Raw genomic sequence first — 26736 nt, 5'->3', positions numbered from 1 at the left:
TAGATACCCGCAACATGGGCCGGATCAGCCCTTCAATGTCAGACACCTTGCCAAGGCTGTCGACCGCCGGGCTACTGCAGGTTGACAAAGCATCCTCCGTCGGCGAGGACAGAGGAGCCAGTCATGAACTTGGACAGGTCCGAAGCAAGGAAGACGACGGGGCCAGCAATGTCGCTGAGACGTGGTCATCGTCGGCCGGTCGACGTGGGGATGTTAGATGGTGGATGCTGCATCGTCAGTATGGATGCATCCTCTACTCGGCGTGGATGAGCCGCGGCACGGGATACTCACTCTGGCTTGCCGAGGCGGCGCAAGGGCGACCGCGAGATCATGTAGTCGCGCTTGGCCACGTCGGAAAGGTCGTCCTCGTTGATGGCCGTCTCGATGGTGCCTGGAACGCGGTGCAGCAGGCTTCGCGATCAGCGTGGTGTGCTCCGTGGGTGCAAGTCTGCAGGGAATCGGGAGCTGCTCACCTGGCAGCACACAGTTGCATCGGATGTTCTTGGGCCCGAGGCTGATGCTCGCGCTCTCCATCATCGACTTGATGCCGGCCTTGGTCGGGGTATAGTGGCTGCGGAGCGGGACGGATTGACATAGGCATCGGGTCAGTGTGGGCGCACCTCGACAAGCACGGTGGACTCGATGGCCCGCCTTGCGACTCACCTCTGCATGCCGCCGCCCACGAGCGCCGAGATGGAGCTGACGGCGACGATGCTCCCGCCTTGCGGCACCTGCTCCTCCATGACCCTCGCCGCCGCCTGGACGGCGTAAAAGGCGCCGTTGAGGTTGACGTCCTGCACCCGCTTCCAGGTATCATGCTCCATCTCGAGAAAGCCCATGAACGGGCAGATGCCGGCGTTGGAGACAAAGACGTCGAGCCTGCCGAAATCTTGCTGCGCGACGCGGGCAATCTCCTGGCCGACTTCGGGCTGCGAGATGTCGCCGGCCACGAGGCGAGACTGGCAGCCCAGCTTTTCGAGCTCGACCTGGAGCGACTGCGCCTCGGATGTCGTCGCAGCATCGCCGAGGTAATGGATCACCATCCCCTTTGCGCCGTGGGCGGCGCAGGCGAGCGCGCACGCCCTACCGATACCCCGGGATGCACCAGTGATGGCGACAATCTTGCCCGGAAGCAGGTTGGATCCCGCGACGCCGTAGGGGCTAGAAGCGTTGGTTGGAGGCGCAGAGGCTTGGCACGTTTGTTGGCCGGGCCCGGACCCGGTGCCAGAGGCGGTAGTAGCCGCTGTGACCGTGGCAGCGGCAGCGGCAGCGGCGGCCGTAGGGGCAGCAGGGTTAGCTGCGGCGGTGCTGCCACCGCTCTGAACCGCCCTTTCGACTTGCGATACCTCCGAGTGGTCGCGGGTGTGCTTCATCCTGTGGGCAAAGACGGGTTCTCCCCCGTTGCTCCAGACGATCTCTCCACCGAGCTGCTTGATGTCGCCGCCCTTTATCGCGAGAGAGCCCGAGGTAAAGGTCTCTGCGACGCTCTTGAGGGTGGTGCCCAGAGTGCCGAAAGTGTGGTGGGAGGGGACCTCGCCCTTGTTTGGGTCGCCGAGGTCGAGGTTCCTGGTGGTGACGCCGAGGGCCTTGTACAGCTTCACCTCTGGGTCGGCGTAGAAGTCAAAGGGCGGGCTGCCGCACTGTTCGATGTAGCGCTTGACGCCCTGCCACTGGCCGGGACCGACGATGGCTACCTTTACGCGGCCGAGGTCCCGAAGGATGGTGGAGCCGGCGAGGGCGCGGATGTACTGCATGCACATTCCACAGTGGAAGTGACGCGTGAAGACGAGGACAAAGGCTTGGCCGTCGGCTTGCGCCTGTCGACGGAGCTGGCCAAAATCGACGCGGTTGGCGTGCTGGTCGAGGAGGGAGAGGGAATCGGCGTGGCTCTGCTGCTCTGAAGTGGGGAGGTAGTCGTCGTCGTGTGCGTTTGCGGTGGCGGTCGCTGTCATGATGGCTGTGGCTGAAGCGGTGGGAGGCACTCGTGTATATAAGGGAGCGAGAGGGGAGCGAATGCGATGCCAGCAAGGAAGCTGGTGAGGAGAGCGCAGGTCGTTGCGAAGGCCCAAAGTGCGGAATTGAGCCGCCAAGCAAAGGGCCGAGGGTGGGTCCAGGCTGGCTCGTGCGCGCCTCGACGCCTCGCCTCAGCGTGGACGCAGTGGAGGGCCCTACCTAGCCTGGACCTTGACCTGCTTGGGCGTGGGGGCCCGCCAAAAAAACGTGGCGGGTCACATCCATCGGGCGACAGTCCATCGGGGCTCGGTACGAGTGCGGCGGGAGGACGGCCCGGCCTGCCATGCTCGCATCCGCCTTGGTTGGCTTGGCCGACGACGGCTTCTTTCTTCTGGCCGTCCTCCGACCGACCTTTATGCATCCTCCCACAATCTTCCACCACCATTCAACCCAGCAGCACGGACTGGACCGGCTCGCAGCAACCTTCTTTGTTCCTTGTCCTACGCCTCCCTTGCCTCCTCACTCTGACGCCCGTGCGTGGCACTCATGGCCACGGATGGCGCGCCCACTCCCTCGGCGCTGGTAGACTTTGTCGCCGGAACCGCCGCCGGCGTCGCCAGCCTCTTGGCCGGCCATCCCTTTGACACCGTAAAGACACGCCTACAGACGCAACCACACTCGCTTCCCCACTCGAGCACCCCCGCATCGTCTCCGCCGCCGTCCAACCTTCGCCCCGAGTCCCGTCCCCTCCTCGCACCACAACCGACGACGTCGTCGTCCGCCGCAGCCGCGGCAGCATCCTCGTCGCGCTCCACGCACCATGCCGCCATCATCACGGCACCTCTGCGCAGACCGGACGGCACCATACCCATCTACCGATCCGCCACCCATGCCTTCCGCGTCATTGTCAAGGAGGAGAAGCTCCTCGGCCTCTACAAGGGCGTCACCTCGCCCATGCTCGGCGTCGCCGTCATGAACGCCTCCATATTCGGCCTCTACGGACTCGCCCTCCGCTTCCAGCAGCAGCACGGCCTCTTCGCACCGCAGTCATCGGGCCCGGGCCTGCTCGGCGGCGCATCGTTCGAGCCCAGCCTGACGCAGATCATGGTCGCCGGCATGGTGTCCGGACTCGGATCCTCGCTCATCACCGCGCCCATCGATCTCATCAAGATTCGTGAGCAGATGGACCTGTCCACGCGTTCCTCTGCCGCTTCGTCGGCGCGACCCTCGACTTACCGCACCCTGGTCAACATCGTCAGGACCGAGGGCGTCTTTCGTGGCCTCTTCCGAGGCTGGGGCTGCACCGCCGTGCGTGACCTGGGCTACGGACCCTACTTTTGGAGCTACGAGCTCATGAACCGCTACCTCGGCAGCCGCGGCACCGACGGACCCCTCAGCGACGGCCGGTTAAGGCCGCTCTCCAACGTCGAGCTGGCCGTCTCTGGCGGCATCGCCGGCGTGCTCGCCTGGCTCTCGACCTTTTGGGCCGACGTCATCAAGACAAAGGTCCAGGCCACCACCCGCTTCGACGATCAAAAGGCTCGCCTCGCCCAGTCGCAGAGCGGCGCCCACAGCCCCCTCTGGACTCGCTCCCTCTTCTGCCGCACTGCCGCCGAGACCTACAAGGATGGGGGCGTGCGCGCCTTCTTCGCTGGGGTCGGCCCCACCGTGCTAAGGGCGTTGCCGGTCAACGCCGTCATGTTCATCGTCTTCGAGGCCGTCAAGGACGCCCTAACTGTCCGGGGCTTCTGAGCGCTCCTGCTGATTTCGCCAACTCTTAGTCCCCCGGAATCGCCTGCATGTCCTTCCAGGAAACGTTTCTCGACTCTGCTGTATCATCATCATTACCATATCTCCCAAGGAAGCGTAGAAATCCTGCCTGCGCCCCGTGTCGTTGCCGTGGTGTCCAGGCATCTACCAGGGTCGAATCGGGGTGAACTCCAGGGGCTGCGATCGCGGAGAGGGGTAGAGACCGGAGGGCGATGGTCAGGTCAGTGTCAAGGCTCTGCAGCCCTCGAGCAGGTGTCTCCATCCAGACGTTGGACTCACTTCTCTTGGCTCCCTCCATGCGAGCCAGTCGCTGCTCTCTGTTGGGAGGAGACCCATGCTCCAGCACTTGTACAGTCCCAAGGCGACGGCCGCCAGCTGGCAGAGGATGAAGACGGCCTTGGGCAGCAGCAGCGAGTGGCTTGGCGAGGCGTACCTTGCAAACGCTGCGGCCGTGCAAGGGGGGCCAGTGCAGACAGGGTTGGTGTCAGCGCTGTGAGCCAGCCATGCCAGCATCAGAATCAGGGGACTGGAGGGTGAGGAGAGACGGTACGAACCAGTGTTCATGCCGCTGACGCCCTTGATGGGACCGGTGATGAGCATCCCGACGGCCATCATGCTAAAGATCTGAACGCCGCCTCCGCTCATGTAGAGCATGATGGCGTTCATCGGCAGGGACTTAGCGGGCGAGTAGGCCAGCTCCCACGCCTTGGCCATCTTGAGCGCCGAGGGGTCCGCCCGGTCCGCCACTGCGTCGCTTGCCTTGGCCTTGCTCTGACGCTGTGGGATGCAAAGAGTCGGACAGAAAAGGAGTGCGGAAGCAGTCGAGGATGTGAGTCAAACAGCGGCGGCTGTGTTTCTGCTAAACCGGTCGATGCGTGCAGAGGGGTACGCACCTTCTGCACCGCATCAGGATCGATGAAGCCAGGCGGATCAGCGGCTTCGACCGCCTTGGATCTGGAGGTTCTCGGAAAGGCAGGGACGAGAGGGTGAGCTCGACAGCACCAGCGACGCCGGAAAACCAGTAGTTGGCGGACCGAGTCGAAGCAATGCGCCGGCTGGAAGCTCACTTTGAGGACGACGTAAAAGCGCCAGGATAGTTGAGGCTGTATGCCGAGAGCGGCCGTGTGACCGTAGTTGTAGATGCCGACATGCTTGTGAGTGTGTCTGCGTTGCGATACGAGTACAGAGCAGAGTGGACGGGAAGATGATGGCGGTGGGTTGAAGATGCGGGGGGGCCTTGCCGAGTGGAGAGCTCGGCTGCTGGCCCCTTGACCTGTCCCCCCACCGCACTTTCTTCGCTGCACGAGCCAGCCTAGCACATCACTGAAGGCCACGCCACTCGCGCCTTCATTTTCTCGCACGAGATAGTTGGGCGTCTGCAGAGGCCCTCGATGTCGTCTGGATGGCGACACGGCCGTGCAGGATAGCGGCCGCGTCCAACGTCGACGGGACGGCCCGGTGAGCATCGAGCTCTATTTATCCTTCGATCCCTTCTTTGTGCTATGGAATCTTGGTAGAGACTGGATCCGTGGCGGGTCTCAATGGCACGCTCGACGCACCGGGCGGACCGGCGCCTCCTTGACGTATGAAACTGTACCGGAACATCGGAACGAGCAACAAGGTCTGGTGCGTACCAATCTGTTGGTACACTGACACCTCGCCTTGCGCCACGATGGGTCTGGATGGGGTGGAGTCGGCCGTCACAGGAGGTGGTGGCGCACTGATAGCCCCTGGGCGAGGCAAAGAGGCGTTAAACCCCTGTCGATCGAGGAACAAACAAAGCTACGCCCCAACAAACAAAGCTTTGGCGTGGGTAGCTGGATACATGGGATCGCGCGAAAGGCTGAGCTGGTCATTTTGGCCCCGTGCGAGCGACCACGGCCGCTCAATCCTCGATACGTGTTCGTTACTGCTCTGTTCTGCCTCGAGCCTTCTCTCATCTCGTCGAGACGAAACTTAATGCAACTATCTCCGATGTCGCCATACAGGTCCGTCGATGCGCGCGCAAGGCGTCGTCGTGCTATGGGTCTCAAGGGCTCTCGTTCTTCCCTTTCGGACGCGAGTCCTGGCATCCCACACTTCCATGACGGACAGGGCAGGTCCGATAGAACAATCGACACCTCCTACATCACATGCCGTTCGACAAACACGGCGTTGATACAAAGATGCAACAGGTAGGCTTACGAGACGGGGACCAAGCGATGGGAGCGGAACGGAAAAGGGGGCAAAGACGGAACACGGGGGCGAGTCCAGGTTTCATTTCCGGTGCCTGGCATCTTGTTTGGGCAGGAATCCCTCGACCCTTTCTCTCTTCCTCGACGTGCCCTTCCCGAAGCCCGTCCCGGTCCCTCGGTAGCCGCACGACCGGGTCTGTCAAGAAGATGACCGTTCTGCCTTCACAGAGCGCTGCGCCCGGGCCTGGATGGACTCGTCGGCTGGCAAGAGCGTGGACAGGCAGACAGCGGCATGGGCAGGAGCCGATCGAGGTTCAGATGTGGTGTCCTCATTGACATGGCCTCCTAGATGTCGGCCTCCGACCCTGGGATGGCTCGCGCGGCAGCCAACACATGCGAATCCGGCAGAGCATCTCACGCCAAGCTTTTGGATGGAGTGCGGTCCGCCTGGCAGTAGGGATGGAGCAATGCCCGACCTCCTGTTCTCGCCGTCAGGAGGAGGAGGGGACAAGGCTAACAAGAAGAGCGCACCTCGTGTTGAGATCAAGGAGATCGTGGATGTCGAGAACACTCCCGAAAAGGCAAGATCCTGTCCACGTACAACAATATGGGCTACCTCGTCCGGCAAAGAACATAATATTGCTCGCGTGCTGGCGCTTATCTGTCCGAGGCAGGCTGCCTCGACACGAATGACGGACCTGACTCTTTTGGGGATGATACACGGAGCATGTGCAGCCGATGGCGCCCCAGCAAAATCTCTGTCTCCTCTAACAGCACCTGTAGAGGTGGTCGCCGATATGCGATCAGAAGTGGGCTCGTCGCGGCCAGCATGGAGGACGGAATCGCTTTCCTCGAGGCGCCTCCCTGCGTCGCGAAGCCGGCTTCCGACCTGGGTTGTCGGACAACTTGTGTGTGAGAGGGCCGGTCTCCCGATACCGGTCCTGTAATCGCTCCAAGCCGCCGCTACGAGATGTCAGCGTCGGAGAGAAAGGGTAATGGCCGAACCATGTGCCACATTTTTAACCTTTTAACATTGGGCTGCGGCGCGTTCGCCAGCGTCTTGGGATCGTTTCAGCGTCTTGAACGTCCCTTTCAATCCACTCACTGTGGGCAGACCCGCTCCTGAACTTTGACATGTTTGCTGCTGAACGGCAAGAGGGCGACTCGAGCCCCGTGGGAAGTAATTGATAACTGAACACCTGGAAGCCCCTGGTAGTATCGGTATGGGCCGTTACGGAGCGTGTGCTTGAGCGACGTCGCATAATCGACGTGTCGCCCTGAATCCATTGTCGAGCGCGAGTCTAAAGACGAGCTTCTCGATCCGCACCCGCCCCCACGCCGGCTTCGCCAGGACCAAGCTTCCTCATCATCTCTCATAATCTGCAGCTGACCAGAGGAAGAGCTGTGCGATAGACGCAGTCTGTCATCGACGGACATATGAAAGCAGCCCCATTTCCTGGATCGCCGTGATGCAGTCGCCGGCCTGCGATCTTGAGCTTGGTGCGCAGAGCTCTGCTCGCGCTGAGCTGTGGACGAGGAGCAAGGCGAAGCCGGCAAGGGACTCTGCGACGGTCACAGCAGTGTGGTCCCTTGCCCCGAAGGAGGTTATGTAAAATGGCAAGGACGATCCACGAATAGCTACCGGTACTTGTCCGTGCCGTTGCTTGGGGGAAAAGGTGCGAAAAACGTCGAGGAAAAAAGGTCGAAAACGGAGCGAGCGGGTCGACGCCGGTGAACGTATGTACGCGCATGGCACCCAGCACCCAGAGTTGCGGAAGAGCGACGGGTCGACGGGCGATGCAGGGTCCAGAGGGGCTGGCTTATCCAAGCAGGCATGCCCGCGCTCAGGCCAGTCCGCTGCGCCGAGCTCCACGTCGATGACCTGACCGTGCGCCCCATCGAAGCCCAACCCCCTACGTCCTACTACTGTAGCTTGCTTCTTAGCGGCGAGATGCGTTCCTGCTGCAGCAGCCTACAGTACCTGGGGTACGTAGGACGGGACCCACGGACGGGATCGCCGTGTCTGCCGGCTGTCGTCGACAAGCGCCTCGTCTAGGGATCGAAGTACTTCGACGTCTGAGGCAAGCGTGCAGTCGGCGGTACGGTCCTCTGTAAGCTGTCCGCTTCTGCGGATCGGGAGGCGCCGCGCTGTCGGACGACGACCCTTTTTCCGTTCTTCGACGGCAGCAGGTGACAGATCGGTGCCTCGAGGGGCAAGATCGTTCCTCGTTCACGTGTCGAGCCCGACTGGCCTGCCTGGCAGGCAGGCCTATCCCGCTTCAGACGGCTTTCGCTCCCGTCCGGCCTGACCGGTCTGCCTTCCCGCTGGCCTCGCCTCGACCCGCCGTACGTACCTCTTCCGCTCCTGTCCGCCCATACGACGACGAAGAGGCCAGACTTTTGCCGTCCTGTCATGTCATGTCCACTGCCCCTATCTACGGTTTGTGGAAAGGCCCAAAACGCCCGCATTTCGAGCGGTAGCGATGACATGCTTGCTTCGCATGTGCCGCAGAGTGGCCCTGGCGGCCCTCAAGCAAGGGGGGCCGAGGAGAGGGGGAAGGAGCAGGTGCGCTCCTCAGTCATCAAGAAAAGCACATGCGCTGCGCTACCCGTAGGTGCGCGGCACGAGGCAGCAAAGGCCGGGCGGCCAGCCCGCGGAACGGCAAACGAGGAAATATGTGGTCTGTGCGTCTCTTGCCCCGCACGTCCACGAGCTACGGGTGTCGGCGACAGAGGTGCTTCCGGCATGCGGTTGCAGCGGAGTGTCGGACCTGGCAGGCAACGGTACGGTAGGCCCCTCCGGACTCTGGGCTGTCCGACCTCCATGCCTGCTGAGGTGATGAACGACGAGGACCCTTGCTTGCTTGCTTTGTCGTCCAGATGCAGGTCGTCATCGAAGCCTGCAAGCGTGAGTCAATATGGACCCCTCGTGCAGATGTTGCTGCCGGGCTGTAGGGTCCATGTCCCGTCCAACCGCCACCAGACGACGGACATGTAGGTACATACGTTGCCGCGCGCTGTCGTCCTGCCACGCCCTCCATCGTCCATCGGTACATGTGGAGGCAGCGCTGCTGAGCTCTCGTGCAAAGGTCGCCTTCGCCGCAGAGAGTCGAGAGTCGAGTGCCTACGTAACTACGACGGTCTGTCCAACGGACGAGCTATCGCAAATATCGGGCGGACCCGGCGTCCGAGCCTCCTTTGCGCAGACGAAGACAACCGGCAGACGGATATCAAGACGGCACGGATTTGTGTGATGCGCAAAGTGATGGGCAGCCGACCTGCGTGCCCTGCCCGGCCCGTTCGTGATTCCAGGGCATGATCCCAACCGACGACGTGTCGCCTCGTCGGCAGCCAACCGATGAGGAGCAAGGAGCAAGGGGGGCTACTCGCGCAGCAGCTTTCACCCGTGCGTTGCAGCATACGGCAACGGCTACATACCAGTACGCCAAGTTCTGATCACGCAAGAAGCCGTAGGTGGACCCAGCCAGTGGACTCTGTTGGCTGGTGCCTGTCGGCTAGCCAAGCCTTGAGCACAACTCCGCCAGCATCTTGCTCGTTCGGGCACACGCACTCTGCACCTGTCCGGGCCTCGGTCAACAGCCTCTGCCCACTCACCTGTACCGTATGACGAAAGGTGCGATGGGGCACCCGCCTACTGTATGTAAAAGCCCAAGCATGCCTTGGCGGCCGAAGCAGGTTCCGTATGGTAAGGTGGGTACGGTATGTACTTGGGCAGGGACGAGATGCTCCGCTTGACGATTGTACAGTACGTGTGGCGTTGCGGATCTTTGGAGCTCAAAAAGCAAGCTGCGCCCGCTGTCCAACGTGAGAGGCGAAGCGGCAGACATGCTCCAGGGATTAAGGGCCCACGTCCGGTGCTTCATGACTGATCAGCGATGTCTCCGTGTCTGAGAGAGGGCGAGCGTGGGGCTGGGTACAAGACCTACGGCCAACCGACCTGCCTCTTGGGTGGTCCAAGGAGCTGGATTCACGCGGCAGAAAGGTCTCATCAAACGTCTCGAGTAGATACACAAGCGCTGGCATGCTGCGTCTGGCGAGCCCCTTGCCGAGCGCAGAGCGCAGAGGGAGGGGCGACTACAGACGTACATATGTGTGTTGCGCGATACTTCCTGGCCTCAACGAATGCTGGTTTTCTGCGCACGCACGGTGGACTGTGCAACACGCAGGAGATGGGAATCTCAGGAAACGGCAGCGGCCGGCGACTTTCTCAGAGCTCGAGGCACGTCCCGTATGTACAGGTACTTAGACCATGACTGACTAGGCCTCAACTGAGGGGGCGAGGTTGAAGGATACAGATAGAGTACTGTATGTACGGTACGATACGGTTCTGTACGGCAAGTTGATTGCACAGAGGCAAGGGCCAGGTCGATCTATGGCTTGTCTTTTTTCCCGCACTTCTTACAACATCCAACCCCCCGCCTTGCGAGAGGGTCTCGACGACGGCGTCGCCGAAAGAGGCGCCGGCCGATCGGGTGGAGCCGAAACGTGCCCCCCTTGGCGATCTTCGCCTGAGCCCCAAATTGTCTGTGCGCCCACTCTGGTACCAACGCCGGCGCTGACGAGGATCGCCCTTTCCACTCAAGGCCACCGGTATTTTGGCAGGTAGTTAGGTAGCAGCCGTGTATACGTCGCTGTTGCCCTTCGAGCCACCGCAGACGATGTCAATGCGAGCGTGAGGCATGCCAAAGGCACGGCGCCACCGGACTAGCGGCGAGAAAGGGCTGGATCGAGTGGCGAACGGGGGTGGAGCACTCGCTGGGCGTTTCATCGACACTTTTCGGAGCGGAGGCAACCGTCGCCGCCTGGGGGCGCAATTGCACCCGCACCGCCCCATCGTCGCAGCTGACGAGCTGCCTACGAGTCCAGCGCCTTGCAGCCAGAGAGTGTACTGTACTGTGAAGTGACCCGCTCGCGCTCCCGGAACGTCCCCGGCGCAACGCCGTCGCTCGCTCGAGCTGAGCATGCCAGGCGCTCCGCACGCCCCTCCCTCCACCTTGCGCCGCCCGCTCGACGGCCAGAAGGCAGGCCAGAGCGTCTCCAGAAGGAAGGTCGGTCGGTCGGTCGGACCGTCGGTCATGACGAACCAGCGAGTGACCACAACCTCTGCTCTTTGCCTTCTACCTTACCTATATCAACTGAAGTGCTTACAACGGCAGCAGTCCGGCTTCCTGCTGGCTTGATGTGGGCCCTTTCTGGTCCCTAGCCTGCCTTGCCTGCCAACCGGGCGGGAGGTCCGATCGCGCATTGCAGGACCCAATATTTGCCGAGACGAGCCAAGCGCACCCAGGAAACGTTCCGGGGTCTCGGGGGGCCGCCAGCCAGCCGGGGCCAGCCAGAACGGTCGAGCCAAGCCAGCGAGCAGGGCCCAAAGTCGAACAGTGCATCTGGGGGAGGGGGAAAACTACGGCCACATCCGCTCCACGCTCGTCCACGACCCTTCCCTATTCTCTACCGCTGCATCGCGTCCCCGCCGTCCGCCCCTCCTCCTGCCGCACAATGGCTGCCACTACAAGGCACATTAGCCCGTGTGCCCATGCTTGCAAAGGTAAGCAGAGCCCCCTTCCCCTTCTGCCCCAACCCGGCAGAGTGCATGGGCCATGTCACCACCTCCGGCAACCGCAGAGGCAGCCGGCGAGCAGGGCGAGAAGAACGGCCGTATTCGCCATCACGACTTGCGCACTGCCGCCTCGCTGTCGCCGATCCCGCCTCTCACACCCACTCTCTCTCCTCGCACGCCCCCATTTCCCCTCTCCCCAGTCCTGGGCTTCAACTCGGCGCGGCAAGGGAGCATGCAGGCAGGCAGGCAGGCAGGCAGGCAGGCAGCAGGCAGGTGCTCTGCACAGGCGGCCACCACTTTCAGATCAGGGTCGGTACTGTAGCTCCTCGTCCAGGCTGCTCGTCTGTCCATCCGTCGGGGCACTGGAGCACAGCGTGACAATCTCACCAAAGCCCCCGTTGCCCTCCGCCGCTTGCCTCATCTGCGTCCCAATCCGTAGCGCGATACCTACGTCCGCAGCGGCGGAGGGTACCGGACTTCAAGGTATAAGAACCCTGTCAACATCTTCCATCCTACGTCTCTCTTCCCCCTCACAAACCAACCCATCGACGATTCACGTTTCTCTTCTCACGAACGCTTCCATATCTCGCACGTCCTTCAACGGAACTTCGCTTGATCTCTCTCCCACCCACAACTCCCACGCACCGGTTTCAACCCCCCTCTTCCCCACCCTCACGACCTATTCACAATGGCTTGCTGCGGAGGTGCTGCGTCTTCGGACATGAACGCCATCGTTTCCGAGGTCCCCGCGACCAGGAACGCCACTGGCCCCGGCTACCACGTCAAGGGCAAGGAGGACCTCAACTACACCTACAGCTTCGTCGACAACGTCTTCGACCAGCAGAAGGAGGACCTCGCTACCTACTTCCAGAAGTGGGGACGCGTCCTCGTCATCCTCGACGAGAACCTCAACGAGCTCTACGGCTCCGCCATCAACGCCTACTTCGGCTCCCACAACATTAAGCCCACCCTTCACGTTTTCAAGGGCGGCGAGCTGCACAAGACCATGGACACCATGCTCTCGTTTGTCGACGCCATGGACTCGTTCGGTCTGATCCGCAAGGAGCCCGTCCTCGTCGTCGGCGGTGGTCTCGCCTCGGACGTCGTTGGCTACGCGTGCGCCTCGTACCGCCGCAGCACCAACTACGTCCGCGTCGGCACTACCCTCATTGCTCTGATCGACGCCGCCATCTCGATCAAGGTCGGCATCAACCACAAGAAGCTCAAGAACCGCCTGGGTGCCTACCACGCCCCCATGCACACCTTCCTCGACTTTGACTTCCTCAAGACGCTCCCCATCGGCCAGACCCGCAACGGTACCGCCGAGCTCGTCAAGATCCTCCACTGCGCCGACCCGCACACCTGGAAGATGCTCGTCAAGTACGGCGAGGACCTCGTCAACACCGCCTACGGCCGTAACGCCACCGGCCCCGGTGCCAAGGAGCTCAAGGAGGCTGCCGACACCATCTGCCGCAACGCCATCAAGCTCATGCTCGACCTCGAGAGTCCCAACCTGCACGAGATTGGCCTGGACCGCATCATTGCCAACGGACACGGCATCTCGCCCACCCTCGAGCTGGCTCCCTTCCCCCCGCTCAGGCACGGCCACGCCGTCTGCACCGACATGGCCTACTGCGTCACCCTTGCCCACCACCGTGGCCTGATCTCGGCCGAGGAGCGCGACGAGTGGTTCGGCCTTGCCGGCCGCATCGGTCTCACGGTCGACCACCCCATGCTCACCCCCGAGCTGCTCCTCGAGGCCAACGAGGCCATCAAGAAGACCCGTGACGGCCTCCAGCGCTTCGTCGTCCCCAAGACGATGGGCAAGTGCGTCTTCCTCAACGACATCAGCGACGAGGAGTTTGTCAAGGTGCTCGACATCCACAAGAGCTACGTCCAACAGATTGGCCGCGGCAATGGTGTCGGCCTCGACGCCTACGCCGATGCCGGTGACCTCGGCGCTGACCCCGAGCAGCTCCTCAAGGAGAAGAAGCGCGAGGCCGCCGCCATCCAGCAGAAGAAGGACGTCCCCAACGGCAAGGCGGTCAACCTCGCTGCCGGCGTTCCCCAGTCCGCCCAGGCTGTTGCCGCATGACCTCGCCCATTCGGTCCGTCCTAGTGTCCCTGCATGTCTTAGCGTCTCCCTTTCCGCGTCGTGGCCCTTGCGCTAGTCTCGATCTCCACCTTTCACCATCTCGACAACACCGACCTCGATATCACAGCTTAAACCCACATCAAGGTTCTCGTTCCGCTTCTTACACTATGCTCATCAAGCACATTATGAAGACCGACACCTTGTTCTCCTCCTCTCAACCCGACACATTATGCCGTCCGACTCGGCTGCACTGAGGTCCTCCTCTGCAGCCTTGCGGATCAACCCCGGCTGGCTCCTCGACGTCTCCTAATGGATCCGGAGGGGAGCTGGACCATGTATTACTAGCCATCTCGTTCTCGTCATCGTTAGTAGTAGACCGCAAAGGGCGAGCTCGATGGTCGCTCATCCAGCTCGCCCGTATCCGAACCAAAGCAAACTTCTTTCTCTCCGTCCATGTCGAATGACACCTACGACCGTGTGCCCGCTACGTCCTTAGCTCGTCGAGGGACGTAAACTTCCGCCTCATCCTCGCTGCTGCTCCCTGACCCTTCAACTGCTTGGCCAGCTTTGGCGTCTCCTCAGATTCAGCAACCTCGCCTCTCTGACCGAGTTGAGGCTGCAAGAATGAGGGGGACGTACAAGCGCTGGTTGAGATCTCACCTCGCACAGGGGCCGGCACAGCAAACGGACGAGCATACCATGGAGCTACCCGTGTGGCGCCGCTGTCTACTCCGCAGGGTAGGTGTCCGGTCTCCCAATCTCTACCTTCGGCACGTCGCCTTTGACCAAGGGGATCCACGTTGCAGCAAGACGGGATCGAGTAACGAATACATGCCTTCATCAAAGTCTCGGCCTGTTCATCACGGCTCCGCCCACCTCGCCCCTCACTGCGGCTTACCGCCACCCTGCTTGCCCCCGCACTGCTTCTGGTGGAACTTGTCGACCCGGCGCTTCTGCCTCTCGACAATGTTCATAGCCTCGTCAGTGTCGTAGAGGTCGTACCAGCCGGGCGACTCGTGGGGCGGATCACCGGCCAAGACCATGCCAAACTCGTTGGCCACCTGCGTCTCGGGGCGGTAGATGCCGCCGTAGGCCCAAGGCGCCGAACCGATGTAGGCTCCGCCGCGCTCGTAGTCGGCGACGACGAGGCCGATGAGGTGTTCAAAATAGTCGTCCTTGTGCGTCGTCGTCGCCTTGGACGCGTACAGGTACTCGCCCTTGGACTCGTCGTTCTGCCAGTTGTCTCGCGCCATGCCGAACTGCAAAGGGGAGGGGGGAGGGCAGGCGATGAAGGCGGATGTTTGGGATCGCATCAGTGCCTGTGGCTCGACCGATCTCTTCTCATGCCGTAGGTCTCCCGACTGTCTCGGCGCGACCACTCACCTCCTCGAGCAGCACGGGCTTCTTGATATCGGCGGCCCAGCGCGACGAGTTGGCGATGAATTCGTCGACGAAGCTCTTGGCCTTGTCCAGGTTCTGCTGGCTGGCGTCTGTCATGTTGTAGATGCCCCAGTTCTGCACCCAGGCGTGGGTAGTGCCCTGCGCAGCAAATGAGATTAGAGGGAGGGAGCGACCCCGGAGAAGAGGTATGAGGTCAGCGACAGAACTCGACAGCGGGCAGGCGCTGGAACAGCATCCTTGGCCGGCCGGCCGGGGACGGCGTCGCAACAGCGCCACTCACGTAGTCGACCGCCTCGGGCTCGTGCACCTTTTTCCAGAACCACTCTCCCTGCTTTCCCTCGAAGCCGACGCTGATGAGCTGGCGCGGGGCGCGCTTCTTGATAAACTTGGAGATGCGGTCGACCCAGGGGATCAGCGGGTCCTGCTCGTTTGGCGGGTACTCGAGGCTATAGGGGCCCAGGTACGACGAGGGGTTGGCGGGCTGGGGCTCGTTTGCGAGCTGCCAGGTCATGATGGTGGCGTCGTCCTTGTAGAGGCGGCCGTTGACCGTGTTGCGGCGGTTGAGGACCGTCTCGATGTGCTTCTTGTAGATCTGCTCGGCCTTTTGGTTGGTGTAGATCTGGTTTCCGTAGGTGACGTAGTCGCTGAAGCTGCCCGTCGTCGTGTAGTTGCCCCAGCCCGTCTTGCCTTCGCCGCGCTGGGGAGGCGCGGTGAGGTTCCACGAGGGCGGGTAGGAGATGGGCTCGTTGTTGTTGACCCAGGACATGTACTGGGCGAAGCCGCCGGACCACTGCCACTGGTCGTTGAGCGTCATGGTGGCCCGCATGCCGCGCTTGGCCATCTCGGCGAGGCAGCGGTCGAGGCCGACAAAGATGCCCTCCTCGTACTGCATCGGCGCCTTTTGGAGCGCCGGCGACATGCGGAAGGGCTGCGGCTCCGGATTGCCCTCGGAGCTGGCCATGATGCGCAGGTGGTTGATGCCCTTGGCGGCCATCTGGTCGAGCTCCTTGATGAAGCGCGCATGCTCGCCGCCGAGGCTGTCGTCGGCGGCCAGGTTCATACAGGCCCAGTAGTTCATGCCCGTGAGGTAGTGCGGCTCGCCGTGGCTGTCCTTGAGCCGCATCCCGTCGACGCGGATAAAGTCGTTGGCTCGGACCGCGTTGGCCTTGTGCCTGCTGCGCGAGTCGAGCGCCGGCGTGGCCAGCGCGGCGGGCAGCGAGACGGCCAAGAGCACGAACGAGGTGGGTGCCAGCTTCATGATGGCGTGTCCAAAGTTTCAGAGGACAGAGGATTGGTGGGGCGTAGATTGGGGGACGGGCTCAGAACGTAGTGCATGAGCAAGTGGGGATGCTCTACCTTTATAGGCATGCTCTCGCTGGTCACCATTGGAGGTGGGCTTGCCTCGCCGTCCAGGTCGTCAGAGGTGCCAGGTTGCTGCACCTTACACGAGGCGAGGCGACGACGAGAGGCGAGCGAGCAGGCCGCAGTAGCGAGCAACGGCCGGTTGCCTGGGATCCGACGATGAGAATGGAGGCCGGCATGCCACGTTCTGATCGTCTTTCGGGTAGCACCGCTTCTGTGATCGATTCATCCCTTGTTCGCCAAGTCATTTCGTCCGGGGCTGCTCGGATAGGTAGCTAGCCCTAGGGGTTCGTATGTAAGTACAGGTGTTGCAGCGCAGCGAGTCTCGTTTTCCCCACTGCTCGAGTCGGGGCAGCAAGACGAGGTGGCAACGGCCGGGCGGTGCGGCCAGGCCAGGACGATGGTGCATGGGTAGGTACGTAGCAGGCGAAACCGCCGAGGCGAGAGGCAGCCGACCCTCGTCTAGCAGCAGGCGCTACGGTAGTTGGCAAGCAAGGAAAGGCGGCATGACCAGGGCAGCGTGTGTGCCTACGCCCGTATCAGCATGCCACACATGGAGGACAAAGGGCGGTCGAAGCTCGGTGCGCCCCTTTGCCTAGCGCGCGAGATTGCCGTAGTGCGTGTGCAGAGGCGAGGCAGAGTCACCGGTGAGGGGGGCGACTTGGTTGCGGCCCGCCAAACGAGGAAATTGCGGGGATCTCTCATGCTCGCTGCCCCCCACCAGTCCCCGCTTTTGCGGGCGAAACAAACAGCGTAACGTACCGGCGTCGGCCTGCCACGGCTCCAGCAATAATATGGGCGCGCCACTGCGCTGTCCAGGACGACGGCGAACCGGGGACCGGCCGGTCCATTCCTCCTCGCCCACGCTCGTCATGGCCGGTGGCCCCCACGTTGAGCCTCTTCGCTCCGTTCCGCAGCTGGCCCTGCCGCCGTCACGATCAGCGCAGGCTACAGTAGGTCGATTGCTGCGCGGGCCGCCACGTTACGAGTACTCCTCGATATCGTCATCCGACAGGTAGAGGCGCTCGCCTTCTGCCTCCTCACCTCCAGTCAACGCCGCCACCTGGTCGGGTTGCCATCCGCCGAGGCCCTCGTCCGCTGGCATCGCAACACGTTGCTGAGACGACGGCGGCGGCGGGCCAATGTCGTCTTCGCCCGCAGGCTCCTCTACGCGATGCTCAATCTCGTGCTCCTCGAGATTGCGCTCCGCCGTGTCCGAAATGCCCGCCCACTCGAATCGCATCCGCGCGATCCGCGCAAAGCAGTCTGGCAGCCTGCGGCTCCTTTCCTCGTTAGCCCCTGCTTGCAGCGGACGTCCATTAAAGAGAGAGGGGAAAGGGCATGTCAGGGAAGGCGCAGACCAGGGCTCGTCGGATACCACGTCGAACAGCCGGTTCCGAAACTCACCAGCGCCGCCTTGCACCTTGACCAGCAACGGCACTATCTCGGTCGCCAGCGTCAGGCGGTCGGCTCTCATGAGCGAGCTGTGCCCCTCCTGGCCCAAGCCAGCGTCGCTGCGGTTGGCGTCGAGTAGATCGTCGGCCGTCGAAAGGAACCCGGCTCCGCGACCAAAGCTGCTCGTCTGCCTCTTGAGCGGGTCCAGCCCTCCAAAGCCCTCGGCCAGGTACTGCTTGGCATCATCCACCAGGTCGTCCATCTCGCGCGTCTTGTTGCGTACCTCCCAGAAAGCCGCCTTGCCCAGCTTCTGGTTCCGGCGCGGCACGGGAGACGGCAGGTGCAGCAGCGTCGATTGCACCGTCACCAGGAAGCCGTAGTGCGACAGCAAAGCAGCGTGCCGGTACTATGGCGTTGTGCGTGCAAGCATGTCCGCACAGGCGCGTCAGCGGAACCCACAATGGGCATTGAAACCAGTGACACGGCCATATGCTCACCTCTTCACGAGTGCAGCGGATCGAGTCTGCGTCGCTGATGCCGGATGCGATCTCGCAGCACTGCTCGATATCCGTCGTAAAGGCGGTATAGTTCTGGTGAAGGTAGAGCTGAAACATCGACGGGTCGACCGGCAGGTCCGTCCAGAGGTCCTGTACGCGGATCAACAAAAGCTCGCCCCTGGTTAGCGCACGGTCGTCCGGCGTTTGTGGCGAGCGCATCCGCGTCGCTCGAGCCTCTCACCTGCACGTCGACGCGGCTCTCTCGCCTCTGCAGCGGAGCATAGTGAGATGGCATCTCATATGAGCTCTTCCGCTGCTCTGAATCGCTCGTTCCAACACCCGTCAGAGCACGTCCCGCTCTGTTGAGGCGCTCTCGCAACGCCGACAGCTCTGCCTCGTGCTCGTCGAATTCGTCGTCCGACAGGTCGGGCCCAGTTGCGGCGGCTGCCTTCTTGCGCAGCTTCTGCTCTTCGGCTTCCTGGCCGGGGTCCCCGAAGCCTGTCAGAGACATGAGCAACGTAGACGCAATGTCAGCAGATGGGGAAGTGGTCGGCGGATCCAGGCAGGGGCCACTCACGCTTGTTGTACAGCACTCGACCGACAGCGTGGAACAGGGCCAGGGACGATTCTCGCCCGGAGATGAGCGCCAGCTGCCTCGCTGCCAGTCTCGACTTGGCGGAGGTGCGAGATGCTGGTTTTCGACGGCCTGCCGCGTCGCGCTTTGCTCCTGCCTCTGGCGTCTGGATGCCGCACAGAAACTGCAGGCAGTTGACAGCGGCTCGAATGTCCCCCGTTCCACTGTCGGCCACAGCCTGCACCGTTTGCATGCTCGGTCGCCCCGGAGGCTCGTCGGCGGTGGCGGCGCTGCGCGATCTCGACTTTGCCGACCTTGTCGACTGCTGCGCAGGGAACTCAAGATCCACAATGCGTCGCAGGCCCTTGAGCAAGATGGTGGGCGCCACGGGATTGAAGCTGCACCGAGACAAGAGAATGCAACGTAAGCGAGTGGCTCGCGCCAGGAAGCCCGCATCGGACCTGACACCGATGGCGGCGATGACGGCTGCTGCTCACCGAATCTCGCTGACCGCCGGGCTCCTGCGAACACTCTCGTCCAGGGCGGTGCGCGCGTCCATGATCGCGCCGAGTCGATCTCGCCAGCCTCCGCCGCTCGACTCGCCCGCCCAGCGTTCATCGTCCTCCCTCGGCGTGCTCTCCGAAATGATGAGTACGATGGGACAGTTAACGACCTCTGATGAGCCCTGCGCCGGCGAGGCGACCGGAAGCGCCTTGGCCAAGAAGAGTTCCAGCGCAGCGTTGAACGCAGCCTTGGTCGGTTGGTGATGGACGTTTGGCAGGTCCTCGACCAGAATGATTCTTCGAGTTGATGTCTGCGAAGACTGAGGAGTAGACGACAGGCGACCCTGCGAGGATGACTGTGAAGCAGATGGCCCGGCGGCCGACAGGGACAAGGAGGAGTACCGGCCAGCACGTGCCAGAAAGTCCGAGAAGCGCTCCGCGGAATTTGCTGTACGTGACGAGGGACGAAAGGTCAGCAGTGAAGGAGTATCGCATCATGTGCATGTGTCGGATATGCGGACGCTCACGAGCCGATGCGAACGGCTCGCTGGTGAGCGACGTTTGGGTGTTCCATTCGAGGATCTCGAAGTCGAGCTCAGAGGGAGCGGCGAGGGCCTTTATGGTGGCGGTCTTGCCGGAGCCGGCCGGGCCGGTGAGAACGAGGATCCGCTGCAGGCGGTGCGAGCAGGCGGAGAGTCAGCATTTTGAGATCAGAGCGGGGTCTGGCAAGTGCGTGAATTGCGGCCAGGCGTAGACAGCGGCGACGGACACCCACGCGGTATTTTGCCAGCCTCGGGTTTCCGCTCAGGGCATCTCTGAGCCAACCCTGAACATCTTGCACCTTTTGCTTGTGTACGGAAAGCTCCGCGAGGCTAGAGGGGGAGTGTTTGTCGCACCAGAGAGACGACGTGGGCTCCTGGTGGCTTCCGAGGTCTTCTGGGTCGATGGCTGCGGGCTCGTGCTGCTTGTGCTTGCCTTTGGCCGAGGCGTGCTGGAGGGGCAGAGGCGCCGGGCTTGGCGAGTGCTCGGATCTCGAGGATGCAGGCTTGGTGAAGGAGAAGGACGGGGTCGCGCTGAGCGGGCGGGAGTTTGCTGAGCTCGAGGTTGAGGCGAAGCTGAGCTTGGGCTGCTTGGATCGGCCCTTTGATGATGCGCCCTGTGCGGGAGGCATGTTGCCTTGCCCGGCGGCACGCTTGCGGTGTGGCTGCTGGGTATCACCGTGCGCGCATGGAGTGCGGTGAGGAGTGACTACGGATGGAAGCGGAGACGATGGTGGTGGTGGCGAGAAGATGAAAGGCAAGCAGGCCGGTCGAGGTCAGAAGAGGTGGGGTCCGAGTCGGCCCGACCAAAGATGGGCTTCGGGGGGCGGCTGTCAAGTGGTCAACAGCATGACATGTGGAGCAACAGGCTGCAAGGGCGGCCAGGCAAACCGAGGCGCGGAAGTCGGACAGGGCAGCCCAGCCCAGGCCAGGTGTTGGTCTCGTCCAAGGCGAGGGTGGCCCAAACGCGAGAAGAACAAGCAAAGGGGCTGCCTCCTAGCCTGGTCACCCCTCTGCGTCGACGCAGGCCCGTCCGTGCGTCTCTCTGCTTGCTTGCTTCTTGATTTTTTGGAATTGCAAATTTTTTCGCCTTTTCCAAGCACTGAGCTCCCCCCGCCCCGCCCCTGCGCGTGCGGCCGTACGTGTGTCACTTTCCCACCTTTGCTTGGAAAGAGGGAAGAAAAATCCACAGAAACGCACCCGCGGCCGAGCGAGCAAGCAAGCCACAGAGAGCGAGCTCCCTTTCTTGCCTTCCCTTCCGGCCGCCACCCAACCGCATTGGATCTCTGTGGCTTCCCATCACATCCCATTCTTCTCCCTTCGCCCCCGCCACACGCCCTTCCGCTCTTCCGTTCAACCCCCTATACCCCACCCTTCTCCGCCGCCGTCGGGCAACCTTGTCCTCCTCCTCCTCCTCCTCCTCCTTCTCCTCCTCCTCCTACCAGACGGCTGCCCAAGCACACTTGTCGCCCAAGATGGACGCCCTCGTGCAGATCTTCACGTCGTCGCTCGACCCCAACATCAACACCCGCAGGGCCGCCGAGCTCGAGCTGAAAAAGGTCGAGGGCCAGGATGGCATGCTCAGCTCCTGCTTCCAGATCGTCGCCTCGGCCCAGGTCGACCTCGCCGTGCGACAGGCGGCCGCAATCTACTCCAAGAACCGCATCCGAAGGCACTGGGAGACGACGGCGGCCCGCTCCTCGTCCGCCAACCCCATCCCCGAGTCGGACCGCAACGCCATCAAGTCGAGCATCCTCCCCACCCTCGTCGACGCACCCGCCCAGACCCGCGTCCACGTCGCCAGCGCGCTCGGCACCATCGCACGCTACGACTTCCCCGAGCAGTGGCCCAACCTCATGGACCAGATTGTCGCCCTCCTCTCCAGCGACCAGCCCCAGCAGGTCTACGGCGGCCTCCGAGCCCTCCTCGAGGTCGTCCGCGCATACCGCTGGAACGACGGCGCCGCCATGATGGAGAAGCTCGCCCCCGCCACCTTCCCCCAGATCCTCCAGACCGGCAACAACCTCCTCGCTTCGCCCAACGCTTCCTCGGCCGAGGTCGGCGAGATCCTCTACCTCATCCTCAAGATCTACAAGACCAGCATGCACACCGAGCTCACAAAGCACCAGCAGTCGCACGAGAGCATCGTCCCCTGGGGCACCTTCCTCCTCAATGTCGTCCAGAAGGACATTGACGTCGCCAACCTCCCCGCAGACGACGAGGGCCGCGAGGAGGCCAGCTGGTGGAAGGCCAAGAAGTGGGCGCTCCACTCGCTCAACCGCCTCTTTAGCCGCTACGGCAACCCCTCGCAGCTGCCGTCGGACATGCACAACTACAAGCCGTTTGCCGAGCACTTTGTCCAGACCTTCGCCCCCGAGATCCTCAAGGCCTACCTCCGCCTCGTCGAGGCCAACGTCCAGGGCGCCTGGCTCAGCAAGAAGGCCGTCCACTTCCTCTGCATGTTCTTCACCGAGTGCGTCAAGCCCAAGTCGACCTGGGCGCTGCTCAAGCCCCACGTCGACCAGCTCGTCCGCAGCTTCATGTACCCGCGCATCTGCTACAACGACGAGGACGACGAGCTCTGGGAGCTCGACCCGGTCGACTTTGTCCGCGCCAACCTCGACCCCTTCGAGGAGATCGGCACGCCGTCCGGTTCGGCCGCCACCTTCATCCAGACGGTCGCCTCGAAGCGCACCAAGAGCTCCTTCATGCCCATGCTCGAGTTTATCACGTCGGTCGTCAACGCCTACCCGGCGCAGCGCTCGCCGCGCGAGAAGGAGGGCGCTCTGCACATGTGCCGCGCCCTCGACCTGACGATGATCAACCACGAAAAGGTGGCCGGCATGCTCGACGGCTTCTTTGCGCAGCACGTCATCCCGGAGCTCAAGAGCGAGCACCGCTTCCTCCGCTTCCGTGCCAACGACCTCATCAAGTCGTTTGACGGCCACGGCATGAAGTGGAGCAGCGAGGCCACGCTCGAGGCCGCCTTCCGTGGCGTAATGGACTGCATCGGCGACGCCGAGCTGCCCGTGCGCGTCCAGGCCGCCGAGGCCATCGGCTCGCTCATCGCCCACGATGAGGTCCACGCCGCCATGGCGCCCAACGCCGCGCGCCTGATGCAGGAGCTGCTCAAGCTGAGCGACGAGACCGACCTCGACGTGCTGACGCCGACAAAGGAAAAGGTCGTGGCCCAATTTGGCGAGGAGCTGCTGCCCTTTAGCGTCCAGCTGACCGAGCAGATGGCCAACAGCTACATGCGCCTCGTCAACGAGAACCTCGAGGCATCCGAGCGCGAGCCCGACGGCACCCTCGAGCTCAACATGGAGGCCAACGAGGACGACAAGCTCTTCGCCGCCATGGGCTGCCTCAACACCATCTTCCAGATCATCGCCTCGGCCGAGTCGCGCCCCGAGATGCTCGACAAGCTCGAGGCCGTCGTGCTGCCTATCGTCGCGTACACCCTGGAGAAGGAGTGCGTCGAGCTCTACGACGACTGCCTCGAGCTCACCGACACCCTGACCTACTACCAGAAGCGCGTGTCGCCGGGCATGTGGCAGATCTTTGGCCTGATCTACAAGTCGTTCAAGTCGAGCGGCATCGACTATCTGTCCGAGATGCTGTCGACCATCGACAACTGCGTCTCGTACGGCACCGACGTCGTCATGCAGAGCGCCGAGTACAAGCACATGCTCGTCGACATGTTTACTGTCGGCATGACGAGCGACCAGCTGGGCCCCATGGACCAGGTATCCGCGTGCAAGCTGGCCGACATCATCCTTCTGCTCCTCAAGGGCGGCATCGACGAGGCCGTCCCGACGATTGTCAACACGGTGCTCCCCGTCCTGGCCACGACCGACAAGATGGGCGCCGAGGTCCGCCGCTGGAGCACCATTGTCATCCTCGACGCCCTCTACTACAACGCCGCCCTGACGCTCCAGGTGCTCGAGGCGTCCAACGCCACCGTCGGCTTCTTCAACGCCGTCACGGCGCTGCTGCCCAAGCTCAACCGCGTCCACGAGAAGAAGGTGGCCGCCTCGGCCATTATCCAGATCCTCGCCCTCGACGCCGCATCGCTGCCCGCCGCGGTGCAGCAGAACCTGCCGGCGCTCCTGGTGGCCCTCTCGGCGCAGCTCGACGGCCTGCCGGATGCCATCAGGAAGCGCAAGGCGCTCATCGACGCCTTCAACGATGAGGGAGACGACGACGACGAAGAGGGCGACGAGTCGTTCAACTCGCAGGGCGGCGCCACCGACTACGACACCTCGGGCGCCACCAACGAGGGCGACTACGAGGACGTCGACGATGACAAGGACGTCGTCGACGAGGAAAACGAGTACCTCGAGCTCCTCGCGCGCGAGCGGGCCAAGCTGCGCGCCCAGGCCACCGCCCACGCCAACGGCGAGGAGTTCGAGGATGACGACGACGAAGACGACGAGGACGAGGACGACGACGAGGAGCTGTCGTACGAGTCGCCCATGGACAAGGTGCCCGTGTTTGACCACTTCCGCGAGCTGCTGGCCAACCTGCAGACGCAGCGCACCGACGTCTGGCAGGCCATCACCTCGAGCCTCACGCCCGAGCAGCAGACGCTCATCCAGCGCGCCGCCGAGGGCAAGGACGAGGAGGTCAAGACGCTCTGATTCCCTTTGGCCCTCGTTCATCAGGCCTTTGGCCTTCTGCACTGGTGCCCCGCTCCCGCTCGCCTGCTGGCCGACGCACCTTCAGCCTCTTCCGCCTCTTCGCCCCGGGTGGACATGCTTGACCCCTGCATCAATCCCAAGCCTCCCTCGCGCTTGCCCATAGACACCGTCGTCCCATATATCCATCGTCGCTGGCAGACTTCTGTGACGCAGAGGTCGCGCCCGATGACTTCCCCCACTGCCACGGTCCCCCTTCTGCCTTCACACTCCCAAAAATCCCAGCACCGTCATCGCACCCCTCCGGCGATGACGGCGGCTGTTCGGTCCAACGACGCTGGCCCTGCGCCCCACCCGTCTTGTCGACCTGTCTTGCCGTTTGACGAATTAACGAAGCTCTGCACGAACTCTCCATGGCGAGTGTGGTCTGGCGCGCAGGAGTTGGGTCGCGTGCGCATGTGCCTGCCTGCTCGCCCGCCTGCTTGCGGATATCTCGCCCATGCCTGCGAGGCAAGTGGCCCCCTCCAGGCCTGGGTCAGACGGGAGACCGCGGTCTGGCGCTTCACTCGGCCCAGCGCAGCCAGCCGCGGTCGCTTCCGCCCCGCAGCAGCGCCCTGGCCGAGCGAACCTGCTCGAGCACAAAGTACTCCCACTCGGTGATCGTCCGACGGTCGTTGCAGAGGGGCGTGTCGCCCTTGTGCTGCAGCAGGGCCTCGGGCGACGGGTAGTCCTTCTTGCACGAGCGGCAGCGGAAAGGCCGCGCCTGGTTGGGAAACTTGATGATGATCGGCTTCCACCGAGGAAGGGGCGATCCGCCGACGCTGTCGCACTGGAGCGCCAACGACTTTTGCAGCGCTCGCACGTTGTCCTGGAAGGACAAGGACAGGTCCGGCAGCACGCCCTCACAGTTGGCCACCACGGCAAACGTGAAGAGCTCGGCCGAGCTGAGGCGGCCGGCGCAGGCGGTACTTTGAAGGTGCTGCATCATCTTCCTCACGAAGGTGGTCTTGTGCGTGCAGTTCTTCATCGGGCAGACCAGGTTGTCCTCGCTGTCCTTGAGCGACCGCACCCGCGCCGCCCTCTCGGCGAAATCGGTGCTGGTGTCGCGATGCTGGGCCAGGCTGCCGTTGTCTTGGTAGCGAGCCTGTTGCCCCGATCCGCGTGGGGGTTGAGCATTGGGGCCCGGGCTTGGCGAAGCGGTAAGCGCTCCGCCCGAACCCTCGAAGGGCCCCGAGGATGGGCTTCGTTGGTGGTTGCGATTCCTTTTTCGAGGCCCCCGAGGCGAGCTGCTGCCGTTGCTGCCCTGCTGGAGCTGGCGCTCGTCGCGGGCGCCCGACTGCGAAGAAGGCCAAGTGGCCGCCTGCATATCCTGAACGCGCTTTTCCGAGGGCGGTCCAGATACCTGATGTCGGACTGACAGCAGCGAAGCACAGGGGTCGGTTCAAGCCAACGAGTGAGTGGTTAGCGAGCTCCGGTGCCTCTCTGCCGGCCCAGCTGCCGGCCGTAGAGGGTCGAAGCCTCACCATACTCGTGCTCCGCCAGCGCCTCGGCGCTGGAGTAGAGGCGATCGCATTTCTTGCAGTAGAGCTGGGCGTGCGCCTTGGCGATGTGCCGGCGGAGCTCGGCAGTGTCGGGGCAGTAAGTCATGCAAGCGTTGCAGGCGGCGTGCTTCGAGACGCAGTGTGCCTCAAAGTCGCGGTCCGTGAAGACCTCGCCGCAAAAGTCGCAAGGAAGGCGGATGCCTCTCCTTGCGCAGCCGTCGTGCTCCTTGAGCTCGGCGAGGGAATCGTAGCTCTGCTCGCAGAGCGCGCAGAAGGCGTGGCATTCGGGCGAGGTCTCGAGGTGGGTCTGGAGCAGCTTTTCGTCGTTGGATCGGACGCCGCAGACGCCGCAGATCCAGGTGCCGAACTCCTCCTGCAGCCAGGGCAGTGGAGCCCCCATGGTGCCGTCGATCCGGCCAAGCAGGACCAGCTAGATGGCCTGCGACCGGTTGACGACAGGTGCAAGCGTGCTGGCTGCAGGATACCCGAGTGTGGCCGCGCGACTACCTACGGACGAGTGGCGATGGCCTGCGTCGACGGGTGCCTGGCCTGCAGAACGCAATCTTGAGTGAGATGGCGGAGAGGGTCGGGATAGAAGGTCGACAGCATCGATGGTCAGGTGAAGAGATAGGGAGCGAGTGGATGGAGGGAGGGAAGGAGGAGGGCGAGTCCGGCAAGGATGGCTTAAGAAGGGCGGCCGAGAGGGCCGCCACACGC

General features: G+C 63.0%; 8 protein-coding genes across 8 annotated transcripts; 3 read left to right on the top strand and 5 right to left on the bottom strand.

The window, feature by feature from the left end:
• Positions 1-71: 71 nt before the first annotated feature.
• On the bottom strand, positions 72-1952 carry PFL1_03743 (uncharacterized protein; the record flags this gene model as incomplete). The annotated part of the gene is made up of 4 exons (XM_007881262.1): positions 72-174; positions 292-391; positions 474-571; positions 664-1952. The coding sequence occupies 4 exons, from the start codon at positions 1950-1952 to the stop codon at positions 72-74; spliced, it is 1590 nt and encodes a 529-aa protein (XP_007879453.1).
• A 547-nt stretch (positions 1953-2499) lies between these two features.
• Positions 2500-3705, top strand: PFL1_03742 (uncharacterized protein; the record flags this gene model as incomplete). The annotated part of the gene is made up of 1 exon (XM_007881261.1): positions 2500-3705. One exon carries the CDS (start codon positions 2500-2502, stop codon positions 3703-3705), a length of 1206 nt encoding a protein of 401 aa, XP_007879452.1.
• A 162-nt stretch (positions 3706-3867) lies between these two features.
• On the bottom strand, positions 3868-4873 carry PFL1_03741 (uncharacterized protein; the record flags this gene model as incomplete). Its single annotated transcript, XM_007881260.1, has 5 exons — positions 3868-3900; positions 4003-4166; positions 4278-4500; positions 4617-4677; positions 4791-4873. 5 exons carry the CDS (start codon positions 4871-4873, stop codon positions 3868-3870), a joined length of 564 nt encoding a protein of 187 aa, XP_007879451.1.
• Positions 4874-12163: 7290 nt separating this feature from the next.
• Positions 12164-13570, top strand: PFL1_03740 (uncharacterized protein; the record flags this gene model as incomplete). Its single annotated transcript, XM_007881259.1, has 1 exon — positions 12164-13570. One exon carries the CDS (start codon positions 12164-12166, stop codon positions 13568-13570), a length of 1407 nt encoding a protein of 468 aa, XP_007879450.1.
• Positions 13571-14454: 884 nt separating this feature from the next.
• Positions 14455-16229, bottom strand: PFL1_03739 (uncharacterized protein; the record flags this gene model as incomplete). Its single annotated transcript, XM_007881258.1, has 3 exons — positions 14455-14829; positions 14954-15109; positions 15252-16229. The coding sequence occupies 3 exons, from the start codon at positions 16227-16229 to the stop codon at positions 14455-14457; spliced, it is 1509 nt and encodes a 502-aa protein (XP_007879449.1).
• Positions 16230-17315: 1086 nt separating this feature from the next.
• Positions 17316-20473, bottom strand: PFL1_03738 (uncharacterized protein; the record flags this gene model as incomplete). The annotated part of the gene is made up of 8 exons (XM_007881257.1): positions 17316-17632; positions 17741-18134; positions 18226-18375; positions 18467-18723; positions 18803-19197; positions 19297-19750; positions 19830-19971; positions 20078-20473. 8 exons carry the CDS (start codon positions 20471-20473, stop codon positions 17316-17318), a joined length of 2505 nt encoding a protein of 834 aa, XP_007879448.1.
• Positions 20474-21316: 843 nt separating this feature from the next.
• Positions 21317-24481, top strand: PFL1_03737 (uncharacterized protein; the record flags this gene model as incomplete). The annotated part of the gene is made up of 1 exon (XM_007881256.1): positions 21317-24481. One exon carries the CDS (start codon positions 21317-21319, stop codon positions 24479-24481), a length of 3165 nt encoding a protein of 1054 aa, XP_007879447.1.
• Positions 24482-25040: 559 nt separating this feature from the next.
• Positions 25041-26419, bottom strand: PFL1_03736 (uncharacterized protein; the record flags this gene model as incomplete). The annotated part of the gene is made up of 2 exons (XM_007881255.1): positions 25041-25891; positions 26002-26419. 2 exons carry the CDS (start codon positions 26417-26419, stop codon positions 25041-25043), a joined length of 1269 nt encoding a protein of 422 aa, XP_007879446.1.
• Between the last annotated feature and the right edge of the window lie 317 nt (positions 26420-26736).

The sequence above is a fragment of the Pseudozyma flocculosa genome (assembly GCF_000417875.1).
Source record: "Pseudozyma flocculosa PF-1 unplaced genomic scaffold scaffold00011, whole genome shotgun sequence".
NCBI lineage: Eukaryota > Fungi > Basidiomycota > Ustilaginomycetes > Ustilaginales > Ustilaginaceae > Pseudozyma > Pseudozyma flocculosa.
Note: the sequence above shows the minus strand (reverse complement) of the source record. Positions and strands in the feature narration are given on the sequence as shown.